Here is a 13,627-nt window from a genome sequence, read left to right on the forward strand (position 1 = left end):
CACCAATTAAAAGGGTAAATAATTTTAGGTTAGGTCCATTATGATCCGGTCTAATCGGACCAAAGAAAAGAATCCCAAAATTTAAGGTTGTAAGAGATCTCCTAGAAATTTTTTGATAACGAACTTGGAGTCTAGAGATAATGCTGAGAGCTAGGGCCTAGGGAGACTAGATTGGTCCATGTCTTGATTGATACTCTTGTATATGAAAATGCCAAAATGAATTAGAGAGGGGATGGATATTGTATAAAGTGGAGATACAGTCTTAATCTGACTTTTACAGAATTGCTTGAGAGATATATGAAGATAATATTCGAGTTAGCAAAAATAGTTCTAAACACTCGACCATATCAATAATACAAAAATCCACTACCCTTCGATAGATTCCTTTGTGCGAAATGTTAAATTTTAATATTTATTTTCATCACTGACCATATTTACATCTATTGGCTGAATTATGATCAATTTTATTCGAGAACATGTTATAATGTATGTACTACTATGCATCTAACTATCGACGAATAATATATTTGAAAGTAGGTAACTAAGAGATATCATAAAAATTATCACTGTAGGTAAACATATAAAGACAAAAATAATGTGTTGGATAAAACATTATATTGTTTAAAATTGTATATCACCAATTTCACGAGTTGAAACATTGTAAAACTAGTCATCTTAGTAGTCATTAACTATTAAACGATGAGTTTTACATTTTACTATTATAAAATGTATCATCATTATATATTAAAGATTATATTGTTATGTCAGTACTGCCTTGGTTTAGTAAAAACAAAAAGAAACCAAACGAACATGTTCTTGATTCTCGAAGTGATGGATGATATCTGTTCCCCTTCAGTCTTTTATGGAATCACTTCATCTTTCACTTCTAATGGTTTTTAGTATCTCGAGTTGTTCTTTTTGACAGTCGAAAAGCTCCTTCAATTTTCTTTTCCCTTTCGATTATTAGAATAAAGTAACTGATCACGCTAATATTTTTCATTTTTCATATAAAATGTTCTGATTCTCTTACTCTATGTTGCCCTTCTGGAAAATCAAGGACCACAGGGAATTACATCACTTTTCAATTATCTTATTGGTGTTTTCTTTAAAGATTAAGCCACATGTCGAGTTTTGATAATTATAATGATATTGCATAGTGCCCACTCAATTAAAATCTGGTCCAACTCTATGCTTCGTTGCCTTCGTTGGTCCAACTTGTTTGAAGCAGAACAAATTCTTGGACGACTATATATAATTATTATCCTAACAAATCGATTATGCAAAAGTAAACTTTGTTTAATCACAACGAAAGCAATATAGCCCATAGACAATTTAGACATGCGTATAACTTTCACGGGTAAGCACTTTCAGAGGTCCAAAATAACTTGCAGCACAAATGACATCGAAGGAGCATATAATATTTTTGATTTTGAACTCGTTTTTCTAGGTTTGTTTCTTTATACCTTAGCTTTGAATTTGTTCCAGTCGAAAATGTGGTCGTTGTCTTGTAAATAAAAATGTAGTCTTTTTTAATATATATCACGAAAATGATGTTTTAATAAATCTCGTACTTGTGTGTCAAAAAGAACGTATATATCTTGTACTTGTTAGAAGAAAGTCCGATGTTTTGTCCTTCAATTTTGAATATATGCTACTCATGTGTTTGTAAAGTAATAAAGAAATTGTGTTTGCAATATCAATTTGGTAGAAAAGTACGCGACTAATTTGAATCATAATTTAATGGAGACAACATGTTTTAAGGTAACAAAAAGAAATCGAGAATATACATGAAATATGGGACGTTACAACTTACAAAGTTGGTTCATCTTACTCTTAATCTTACCTTTTGATTTTGTAAACCCTAGGCCATCTAGTATTGTTATTTATGGAAGATCTATAAAGATCAAATTGTGTATATATAATTTTCTCTGACAAAAAAACGAATGAAGAAAAGTCTAGAATACTTCAACTTGTACAAGTAAGAGAATACTTTGACCAAAAAAAAAAAAAAAGTACAAGTAAGAGAATACTAAATGGCATGTCGTTGTTATTATCAATAACTTTAGATTAACGCAAAGTGTTGGAACAAAGAACCAAAAATAGTAAATAAAGATGCGGTAATAGAAGTGCACACCATTTAGTAAAAAAAACATAGTAATAGAATATGCTTGAAAACGGATAATAGCGAATATAAAGATAGAACACGAAGGGAGTTAAGAGTTAGCTAGTAGTGGTAGAGTAGCATAGCAGCATCAGAAAGGTCCGAGTCGAAATCATTTTAGCAAACAAAGTCATCGTAATGAATTGCATACATTTTCTCATAGGCGTAATTCGTTTCCATTAATTTCAGATTCCAAAGATTTTCTTTAGAATAATATATAATTATATAATAAGATTAAAAGATGAGAAAGGATTACGAATAAGTATGGGAAATTCTGAACCCATTGTTTCTGAGTGGGGAATTTTTCTATAAATAATAATTGACATCAAATCTCAATACGATTTTTCTTGTATTTTTCCTTATAGTATATAAAAATACGGATTTAGAAAACTTTTGGTACGAATAATAAAGCCAATCATCGGATAAAAAACCATTTGGTCGGAATATTTCAAATTTAAGATAATTCGGCAGATATAATACGTACGTAATATAACAAAACTGTATACTATTACACACGTTTTTGCGTGCGAAACTTGATGTAGTTTTAAAATCATTGTTGGAAGCTATTAATGTTTTTAGTCTCTTGAAAGTACTTTGATGATTTGATTTACTGTTATCTATGCAGCACAGACAACCAGAGTGTTGATAGAGCCTATAGAATTGGGCAGACAAAGGATGTTGTGGTGTATAGGTTAATGACCTCACCAACTGTTGAAGAAAATATATACAGGAAACAGGTCTGTGACATATTTTTGTTCCTCATTAAATGATATAGCCGAGTGATTTTGATATATATGATCATTTGTATGATATAATACCCTCGGTATATGCTTTTTTAGTTTTTTAGGTACACAAGGGAGGATTGTTTAAAACTGCGACTGAGCATAAAGAACAAATTCGTTACTTCAGCCAGTAGGTGAATTATGCTGTAAATGGCAGTCTAAATGCTTTCAAGATTGCATTAATATCCTTCATTGAAAAAATCCGTTAAGATTGCATTTATGGTTTAATGAGGGATATTAATTTTGATGTTTGTCTGTTTGAATGAAATTCTTTGTACATTGTTACTCTGAGAAATTTAATTTAATTCCAGAAAGGCATCATGTTCTAATCTTCTCCTAAACATGCAAGATGCTTAATCTCATTTAGGATTTACTTAAATTATGGAATTACTTAAATTATTCTTGATAAAGTTGATTTAATTCTCAAACTATAGAAATTACTGAATTATTCTCGACAAAGTTGATTTTGATAAGATTATTGAAAACTAGTATATTTAATATTTTCTTAACAACGACAACCAAATATCTAATTAATAAATCTACGATTTTCTACCGTTTTTTCCGTTAAGGTTATTTTTGGTAACAATTTGTTGAAAAGTAGTATATTTAATAGTATTCAAAAATTGTAAAACATCTAGTTACCACATACAATTTTGTTTTTGTATTTTGGTAAGAATTGGTTGGAAATTATTATATTAAGGTTGATTTTGGTAAGAATTGGTTAAAAATTATTAAATATAATAAATTTCAACAACTATTATCGTTAAATATATATTAAGAAAATCATTTCAAAAAAACAAATTTCAAAAATGTTAAATGTACTAATTATTATTCTCGTTAAGATTGATTTTGGTAATAATTGGTTGAAAACTAATACATTTAACATTTTAAAACAATGAGAGCCAAACATCTTATTAATAAAATCTATCACTACAATTTTGTTCTCGTTAAAATTATTTTTTGGTAATTATTTGTTGTGATTTTCAGTCAAAATCAGCTTTGCTGAATTAATAACAATGTAGTAAATTGCTTGTAGTTGTTATATCTTGAACGAAGTACGGAGGTCTAACCATTTCTTTAATATACCATAAAATGGTTGATATACTTACAAACTTCCATTATAGTTACGTTTTTTGAATAATGGTAGGGGTATGCGTTCGGTTTTTCGGTTTGGTTTTTTTGGTTTTATAAAAATAGAACCATAAAGAAACATATGTAATTCGGTTTGGTTACGGTTCGGTTTTTTCGGTTTATAGTTTTTTTCGGTTTCATCAAAAATAAAACCATATAAAAACCATATATATCACAGTTTGGTTCGGTTTCGGTTCTTAATGGTTATTCCATGCTTTTAAAGCAGTTCCAGACATTTGACCGGCAACCACTTTGTTTTTTTACCGTTGGAGAAGGATCATCAATATCAGTTGCTTTCCTTTTTTCAGCGGAATTACAGTCTTGACTTGAATCTGCCATCTGCGATTATTTTTATAATAGATGATCAGTTGATAAGTTTATTAATAACATACAAAAAACAAAAAGAACAAAAAATAAACCTTTGGTAGTTTGAGTTGCAGACTTGCACGGGAGGAGACGCATGTAAGAGGAACAAATACAATGACAACAAATAATTATGAATATATATAGGTTAGGGAATAGAGACTTAGAGTTAGAATTTTGTAATTCCATAGATTAATAGGAGATCAATAACTATAAGCACAATAAAGAAAAAAATTATTGATATTGTTATACAATATAAAATTATAAGCTTGATAAACTAATTATTCTAATTTTTTTATAAAAAACCACAAAAATCATTCGGTTTTACAGTTTTTAACCAAACCAAACCTAAACCAAATGGTTAATTAAAATAAAAACCAAACAGATTTTTAGATTTAACTATAACCAAACCAAACCAAACCATTTATTACGGTTTGATTTTTCGGATTTTGGTTTTTTTGCCCACCCATGGTATGTTTGATAACTATATTACTCAAAATATTTTACTTAAAAAGGATAAAACAGTTTTCTCGGAAAGCCATTATTTAGATTATTCATTTTTGTTAAAACGTTTTTTAATAAGCCTAGCTTAGTTAAGTCACATGATAAATGTTGATTCGGCTACAATTATCATCAGTTCCAAGTTCCAACCAATTAAATTTTGGGTCAGATAATTGATAATAGGCTTTTAGGTAGTACCAGTTGGGCCCAACTTTCAAGTCAAATTTGAAACCCAAACACTTTAGATTAAACAAAAGAGCTTCATCTGATTGTCAGTATTTAACTAATTATTGAAAGGAAAATACGATATATATGGTTAAGCAATTTTGACATTTTTATATAGTTATAAAATGTTCACTCATAAACACATCAACACATATCTTTTGTATTGTCTTACTTCATTTTTATCAACTATTGATGCTATATATATATATATATATATAAAGCCATTGTCATTGTAATCTTACGAAGGAAAATAGGATTTCTTACTTACTTATTTAAATTACCACCATCATCGATTCAACAAACATAAATAGTTTTGGATAAAGTGAAATTCGTCTTTTTAGCAAACAACACGTTCTCTTCCCTTTGTAAACAAGCAAATCAACATGTGCTCTTCCATTAAATATATGTATCTGTATGGGCCCAAAAAGCCTGCCAAAAACATGTGCCCAAAATTTATAAACACTATTATAGAATTACAAAAAAAAAAGTATTTTATTTTTTAATATCCTGTCAAAAAATCACAAAATTCGTATTTTCGAATTTGAAATAATAATGTTGAAAATTTTGGTAAGTTACAGAAGAGAAAGAAACGGACCATTTTCAAATTTTGAAATTTCGGAAAAAAACAAAATCGGCGCCTCTTAGAGATAGAGATAATTAATAATGGGGGAAAAAAAAAGAGAATTAAAAAAAAAAAAACGCAGAGAGCAATAATAAAAAGACCTTCACACTCACTCACACTACTTGCATTTCTTCAAAAGAACCCTAAAAAGCTCTCTCTCTCTCTCTCTCTTCTCTCCAAATCTCTCTTGTCCGTTTCCACTCTCATTCAACCGAAGATGCGTGAGATTCTTCACATCCAGGGTGGTCAGTGCGGTAACCAGATCGGTGCCAAGTTCTGGGAAGTCGTTTGCGCCGAGCACGGCATAGATCCAACCGGTAGGTACACTGGTGACTCAGATCTACAGCTTGAGCGCATCAACGTTTACTACAACGAGGCTAGCTGTGGTCGATTCGTTCCTCGTGCTGTGCTCATGGATTTGGAGCCTGGGACTATGGATAGTCTCAGATCTGGACCTTACGGTCAGACCTTTCGCCCTGATAACTTCGTTTTTGGCCAATCTGGTGCTGGTAACAACTGGGCTAAGGGTCATTACACTGAGGGAGCTGAGCTTATCGATTCGGTGCTCGATGTTGTTCGCAAGGAGGCCGAGAACTGCGACTGCCTCCAAGGTAATCCTTCTTCTTCTTCTTCTTCTTTTTCTAGATCTGTTCGATTTTAGGGTTTACTATGGCTGTACGAGTGTTCTGAACTGTGGTATTTGCTTTTGTAGGGTTCCAGGTGTGTCATTCGTTGGGAGGAGGAACTGGATCTGGGATGGGAACGCTTTTGATTTCCAAGATCCGTGAAGAGTACCCAGATCGGATGATGCTCACGTTCTCGGTGTTCCCTTCGCCTAAGGTCTCTGATACTGTTGTTGAGCCTTACAACGCTACTTTGTCTGTTCATCAGCTTGTTGAGAATGCAGATGAGTGCATGGTTCTTGATAATGAGGCCTTGTACGATATCTGCTTCAGGACTCTCAAACTCACTACTCCTAGCTGTAAGATTCACTATCCTATTTTGCTTTAGTCTTTCACAAATGCTAAAATTAGTTGTTCTTTGTTTATATATGCGTTTGTCTAGATAGTGATTCTGTCATTGTAATTTCTGATCTGCAAGTCTCTATCGTTTTGGTACTGTTTCCAGTGGCATTTGCTATTTGTTTTGTTACTGTTTCCAGTGGCATTTGCTATTGTGCTCTTCGCAAATGCTAAGATTAGTTGTTCCTTGTTTATATATGCGTTGTCTAGATGGTGATTTTGTTATTATATATGCAGTTGGTGATTTGAATCACTTGATCTCTGCGACCATGTCTGGTGTCACTTGCTGTCTGAGGTTCCCTGGTCAGCTGAACTCTGACCTCCGTAAGCTTGCTGTGAATCTCATCCCATTCCCTCGTCTTCACTTCTTCATGGTGGGATTTGCTCCTCTCACATCAAGAGGTTCTCAGCAGTACCGTTCCCTCACAGTTCCTGAACTCACCCAGCAAATGTGGGACTCCAAGAACATGATGTGTGCTGCAGACCCTAGACATGGACGCTACCTCACTGCCTCTGCTATGTTCCGTGGCAAGATGAGCACTAAGGAAGTTGATGAGCAGATGCTGAACGTGCAGAACAAAAACTCGTCCTACTTTGTCGAGTGGATCCCCAACAATGTTAAGTCAACCGTCTGTGACATCCCACCTACTGGTCTGAAGATGGCTTCCACTTTCATTGGTAACTCAACATCGATCCAAGAGATGTTCAGGCGTGTGAGTGAGCAGTTCACAGCTATGTTCAGGAGGAAGGCTTTCTTGCATTGGTACACTGGTGAGGGAATGGATGAGATGGAATTCACAGAAGCAGAGAGCAACATGAACGATTTGGTTTCAGAGTACCAGCAATACCAAGATGCAACTGCCGATGAAGAAGGTGAGTACGAGGACGAGGAAGAAGGTGAATACCAACAACAGGAGGAAGAGTACTGAGAGTAATTTAGTTTAAACCCGCCTTAAAAAAACAATTTAGTCGTTTGCTATTTTAACCTCAACTACCAGTTGCAGGTTTTTTTTTTCTGCTTGTATTTGACATGTCTGGATCTTTTTATGTACTTTGTTCCTAAATTTGGTTCGTTATTTCGTTAAGCTTTTTTTGTATGAGTCCTAATATTCCTCTCTATGCACTTAGGATTGCCTTTGAAGTATTCAGTACTATTTTAAAGATCTGCATTGTCTCCACGCTTTGGTCTTTGTATCTGCACTTGCATGTTACTGCTATCTCTCTTGGTAATCTCTTAAGGAATTCGGGTTTGATCTGCTGGCTCAGCTCCATGTCTGACACCAAATCAAATTATTAATATTGAACGTTACACCGTTTCCATTTCTGTTATACCAACAGCGCCATTAATGTGACACCTCTTTGTTATAACAAAACAGTAACAACAGCGCCTATAACTTTCTTCATTTGAATGTTAACACCGTTTTCATTTCTGTTATTGTTGTTAGTCGGAAGTCGGAATCAACTATGAAATATGAACGAATTGGAATGTTATAAGTTGTATAACCACTTAAACTGCCAAAAGGCCCAATACCATTCCAACTCCTATTTTGGTTCAATCAGTTTGCAAAGTTAATGATACCCCAATTAGTCAGTTTAGGGTGACCGGTTGATATATCTATGTGTCCTATGATTAAAAAATCTAAAATCTTATTAAAACTACCAAGGAAATTACATTAATGAAATAAACAAATACTATACTATACTATAACTTAGGCTGGAAGCCTGACTAAGCCTTTGGGCTTTGGATTACTTCATTTCTTTTATATGAGCTCGGCCCATTTTGGTTGCAGTCAACTGCTGCGCCTCAACGCATTTCGGGGAGAACCAACTAGCTCTGGGTTCGAGTGGCATTTCACCCCTAACCACAACTCATCCGCTGATTTTTCAACATTTTTGATTCGTCTATGATTCATCAATAATCCCAAAGTCGACGAGAAAAAAAAAAAAACTAAAAAACGACACAGTTTCAGATAGCTTTCACTCGCGTCTCAAGTACAATCTCTAAAATCACTTGCTTTCACTTGCATCAAAATCTCTAAATATGATTTTGATGCAAATAAATAATGATGGTACGAAAATTATTATTCCCTCTGTCTCATAAAGATTGATGTTTTTGAGATATTTTTTTGTCCCACAAAGATTGATGTTTTGTAAACTTCAAGAAGTAATCATTGAAAATATTTAAAATTTTGAATTGTTATTGGTTTAAAATTAAATAACACTCCCTCCGTTTCAAAATATATGATGTTTTAACTAAAACATGTAGATTAAGAAATCTTTACTTTTAACAAGTTCAACCAATCAAAAACAATACCGTATAATATAAAATACTAAACTAATCTAAAAGTTGCATAGAAACTTGAAAATATCATATATTATGAAACAAAAAAACTTCTCTAAAACATTTTATATTTTGAAACGCAAAGAGCATCTCTTTAATCAAAAGAAAAAATATATTTAAATTCAGTAATTATTATTTTCTTAAAATGTGTAAAAGCTTCCAAACATCAGACAGACGGAGTATTAGTTACACAGTGGAAAATAATTCAGACGACATTAGTGTTTAATACTCTTCGTCAGATTACACATTTTTTTTTCCATTGCAGCAGATCTCTCTCTCATCAGACTCAGACAAAGTAAATTACATACAAGTCGACGAAAAAAAAAACTAAAAAACGACACAGTTTCAGATAGCTTTCACTCGCGTCTCAAGTACAATCTCTAAAATCACTCGCTTTACATGAAGAACACGTGTCCTTTTCGATCACGATAGCGAGTAGTTTTTGCAAAATTATACTTGCGAGTGTGATGATAAAAGAGAGAAATTTTGAATAAATGTTTCATCACAACGGGTCTTTGACTCTCTCTCCTCTGCACAGCTCTACAGGTGAGAGAGAGTCCTACTACACTACACACCTACAGATTTTCAAAAAATCTCTCAAAAGAAGAGGGAAAAATAAAAAATAAATAAATAAAAGAAGAATTCTTTTTAGGAAAAACAAAAAGTAATATTTTTCATCATGAGTCTTCTTCCTCTTCCTCCTTCTCACTCATTCCCAATCACTAGCCTCTCTCGAAGTAGGGATTGGGGGAATTAATAAAAAAAAAAAAAAATCTCATCTTTTCTTTGATTTTGTTCTCTACTGTTTCGTATCGAAGCCTAAAAACAAGTTTCTCTTTTTTGGAATCTGTGGGATTTTAAGGGAAGATGGGTATCTCGAATTGGGTTTTCTTATTAGTGATTTCTTCTACAGCTACCCTTTTGGTTTCTTGCTCTCTTGCCCTCACTCTTGATGGTTAGTCAAATACACTTTTATTACTACTCTCAAGTCCTTTGCTTTTTTTTTTGGTTGGTTGGTGAGAAATCTGAGATTTGATCATCAAGAAGTTCTTTCTAACTATTTTGATCTTTGTAGGGTTTGCTCTTTTGGAATTGAAGAGTGGATTTAATGATACGAGGAACTCTTTAGAGAACTGGAAAGATTCAGATGAGACACCTTGTTCTTGGACTGGCGTCTCCTGTAATTCTCAAGACCAAAGAGTTGTTTCTATGTAAGAGAGAATCTCTTCTTCTTTCTTCTTTTTTACCACATTCTCTCTCCACTTTCAACTTCTTTCTTTTACCTGAATCGTGGTTTTGATTTTGTAACTCCTGGATTGTGCAGAAACTTACCTTACATGCAACTAGGTGGGATTATATCTCCTAGCATTGGGAAGCTTAGTAGATTGCAGAGACTGTGAGTTATTTATTATTGTAGAGTTGTTCTCTATGCTAAAATTTAGTATCTTTTTTAAGTAGTTTGTTTTAATTCGAATTCGGTTGGAGTTATGTAGGGCACTTCATCAGAACAGCTTACATGGAACAATTCCTAATGAAATCACCAATTGCACTGAGCTCAGAGCTATGTAAGTCAGTAAAAAATTTGATTAGTGGTGTTGGAGTTTTCTCTTACTATTGGGAATATATCAAACCTTTAGTTAGTGTTGAGCCATGACCATTGTTATCTGTTTAAACATGTTTTCAGGTATTTGAGAGCAAATTTTTTTCAAGGAGGGATCCCACCGGATATTGGCAACCTTACATTTCTTACTATATTGTAAGATTCAAATTTTGTGGTTGTATTTTGCTTTCTTTAATTTTCTTCAAATCTGATCATTTTAAAGAATTTGTGATGCTTTGGGATATTTTTCAGGGATCTATCAAGCAATACACTGAAAGGTTCTATTCCTTCTTCAATTAGTCGATTGAATCGACTACGCTCCTTGTAAGTTACAATCAGAATCTTGTGTGTTAGATATGTTAACTATGCAAGATTTTGTATGTTTACTTTTCTTCTTCTTGAACTCTCTGTTTGATTCAGGAACTTGTCAACCAACTTTTTCTCTGGCGAGATCCCAGATATAGGAGTTCTCAGCAGATTTGGTGTTGAAACGTGAGCTTTCTCGTCTGTAAAACTCTTGGTTTCAAAAATCTTATGTGCTAATGTTAGACTAGAATGTTATTTCTGACTGTGGTTTTGTGTGTTTATGGTTAGATTTACCGGTAATTTGGATCTTTGTGGCCGGCAAATTCACAAGCCATGTAGATCATCAATGGGTTTCCCTGTTGTTCTTCCTCATGCAGAAACTGATGATGAATCAGGCAAGTTCCTATTAAATAACTAATTCATCGGTTCTTGAGACCTCCTTTAGCTATTTTCTGATTCTTGATATATCTTTTGAAATCCTCACAGAGACTCCAAAGCGGTCTTCACGCTTGATTAAAGGAATTTTGATAGGAGCAATGTCTACAATGGCTCTTGCATTCATTGTGATCTTTGTGTTCCTATGGATTTGGATGCTCTCAAAGAAAGAAATAACAGTAAAGAAGTACACCGAAGTCAAGAAACAAAAGGAACCATCCGAAACGAGTAAGATCCACATAAAAGAGACAAAACTAGTTTACTGATTTCTTTTCTTGCTGCTAATCCATTTGCTAAATTGTCTTTTAAAAAGGTAAGAAGCTAATTACTTTCCATGGAGATCTTCCATACTCCTCGACTGAGCTGATCGAGAAGCTAGAGTCTCTTGATGAGGAAGACATTGTGGGTTCGGGAGGATTTGGCACGGTTTATCGAATGGTAATGAACGATCTTGGAACCTTTGCGGTTAAGAAAATAGATAGGAGTCGACAAGGATCAGACCGAGTTTTTGAGCGAGAGGTTGAGATTTTGGGAAGTGTCAAACACATCAATCTAGTGAACCTACGTGGATACTGCCGCTTACCATCTTCAAGACTTCTCATCTATGATTATCTTACCGTGGGGAGCTTAGACGATCTTCTCCATGGTAATAAATGCACTTCTACATATCTTCTTATCTTTCATTGTTGGTCTTGCAATGTGTATTGATCTTGTTCTGTTTTTTTTTTTTGGTTTCTTATCTCTGAAGAACGAGCTCAAGAAGATGGTTTGTTGAATTGGAACGCTCGGTTGAAAATAGCACTAGGTTCTGCGAGGGGTCTAGCGTATCTACACCATGATTGTAGTCCTAAAATAGTTCACCGTGATATCAAATCAAGCAATATTCTACTCAATGATAAACTAGAACCTCGAGTCTCGGACTTTGGTCTTGCAAAGCTTCTTGTTGATGAAGACGCACATGTTACCACCGTGGTAGCTGGCACCTTTGGCTATCTTGCTCCAGGTTCTGTTCTTTGCCAACTTCCTTTTTGAATCTTAGACTTCAATAGTTTCTAACTTTTTTTGTTGTATGATGAAATCTTGGAAACAGAGTATCTACAAAATGGGAGAGCGACAGAGAAGTCTGATGTCTACAGCTTTGGAGTTCTTCTCCTTGAGCTTGTTACTGGAAAAAGACCAACGGATCCAATATTCGTTAAACGAGGCTTGAATGTTGTTGGATGGGTAAGAAAACACCTCTCTGACAAGAACCGTTCTGTTTTTAACATTCATAAGATTTGTTTTCTAAGAAAATGTGACTTGTTATATCAGATGAACACTGTGTTGAAAGAGAATCGATTGGAGGATGTGATGGACAAGAGATGCACCGATGTAGACGAAGACTCTGTTGAGGCATTGCTCGAGATAGCGGCGAGGTGTACAGACGCTAACCCTGAGGACAGGCCAGCTATGAACCAGGTGGCTCAGTTGCTTGACCAAGAAGTCATGTCACCTTCTGCGATCGATTACTACGATGATTCTCAGTCTGATTACTGTTAGGGGGACGCTTGCTTATGCATGGCTAAAAGTAACCGGTAAATCTCAATCCCACGACGGTTTCGTTGTTGTTGTTGTTGCTGTTATGAATGTTGTAGTTTGGGATGGAGGGGTTTTGTATGTAAATTAGATATGAAGGTGGAGTGTAAGATTATTGAGGTTCATTGTTCTTGTGCACTTTTTTTAATGTTTTTGTAAACGTAAACGATCCATTCTCTTGTATTTTCAATATTCAAAGCAGAGGACACTTGAGAGCTCTGTTATTTATTTATTGTTTTTGTTCTGTTTTACCTGTCTCTCTCTCTATATATAGTGTAGATTGTTGACAAAAAAAATATATATATAGTGTAGATTAAAATTATCAATTGGATTCGGATTATGTTTTTTTTTTTTTTTTTTTTTTTTTTTTTGTTATTCTTGCAAATTCGGAAATATTAGAACAAAACACTGTCTTTGGATCTAGTTAATGGTCGACTAAAAATAGTTTAAACTTTTTCTTAAGAAAATGGTACTTTTCAGCAAATCTTATAACTTTGAAATGATATCCAGAAATGCTGAGATTTTACAAAGAAGCTGTGTTTAGAGACTTGAGAGAGTTGATA

At 33.9% G+C, this 13,627-nt stretch overlaps 2 protein-coding genes across 2 annotated transcripts; both read left to right on the plus strand.

Moving 5' to 3' along the window:
- The first annotated feature begins 5,737 nt into the window (after positions 1-5,737).
- Positions 5,738-7,968, plus strand: LOC104762402 (tubulin beta-2 chain). The gene is made up of 3 exons (XM_010485679.3): positions 5,738-6,396; positions 6,498-6,767; positions 7,045-7,968. Exons 1-3 carry the CDS (start codon positions 6,003-6,005, stop codon positions 7,734-7,736), a joined length of 1,356 nt encoding a protein of 451 aa, XP_010483981.2. The 5' UTR covers positions 5,738-6,002; the 3' UTR covers positions 7,737-7,968.
- A 1,681-nt stretch (positions 7,969-9,649) lies between these two features.
- Positions 9,650-13,315, plus strand: LOC104762403 (LRR receptor-like serine/threonine-protein kinase FEI 1). Its single transcript, XM_010485681.3, has 13 exons — positions 9,650-10,103; positions 10,224-10,359; positions 10,473-10,544; positions 10,642-10,713; positions 10,833-10,904; positions 11,001-11,072; positions 11,169-11,240; positions 11,343-11,449; positions 11,541-11,717; positions 11,803-12,135; positions 12,238-12,492; positions 12,580-12,713; positions 12,801-13,315. The coding sequence occupies exons 1-13, from the start codon at positions 10,016-10,018 to the stop codon at positions 13,026-13,028; spliced, it is 1,818 nt and encodes a 605-aa protein (XP_010483983.1). The 5' UTR covers positions 9,650-10,015; the 3' UTR covers positions 13,029-13,315.
- Positions 13,316-13,627: the final 312 nt, after the last annotated feature.

Source organism: Camelina sativa, chromosome 18, assembly GCF_030686135.1.
Source record: "Camelina sativa cultivar CO46 ecotype springtype chromosome 18, ASM3068613v1".
NCBI classification, from domain to species: Eukaryota; Viridiplantae; Streptophyta; class Magnoliopsida; order Brassicales; family Brassicaceae; genus Camelina; species Camelina sativa.

Coding starts and splice junctions, on each gene's coding strand:
- LOC104762403 (XM_010485681.3), top strand. CDS start 10,016: ATGGGTATCTCGAATTGGGTTTTCTTATTAGTGATTTCTTCTACAGCT. Junction 10,360..10,472: donor GACCAAAGAGTTGTTTCTAT/GTAAGAGAGAAT, acceptor TGGATTGTGCAG/AAACTTACCTTACATGCAAC. Junction 12,714..12,800: donor GCTTGAATGTTGTTGGATGG/GTAAGAAAACAC, acceptor TTGTTATATCAG/ATGAACACTGTGTTGAAAGA.
- LOC104762402 (XM_010485679.3), top strand. CDS start 6,003: ATGCGTGAGATTCTTCACATCCAGGGTGGTCAGTGCGGTAACCAGATC. Junction 6,397..6,497: donor GAACTGCGACTGCCTCCAAG/GTAATCCTTCTT, acceptor TTGCTTTTGTAG/GGTTCCAGGTGTGTCATTCG. Junction 6,768..7,044: donor CAAACTCACTACTCCTAGCT/GTAAGATTCACT, acceptor TTATATATGCAG/TTGGTGATTTGAATCACTTG.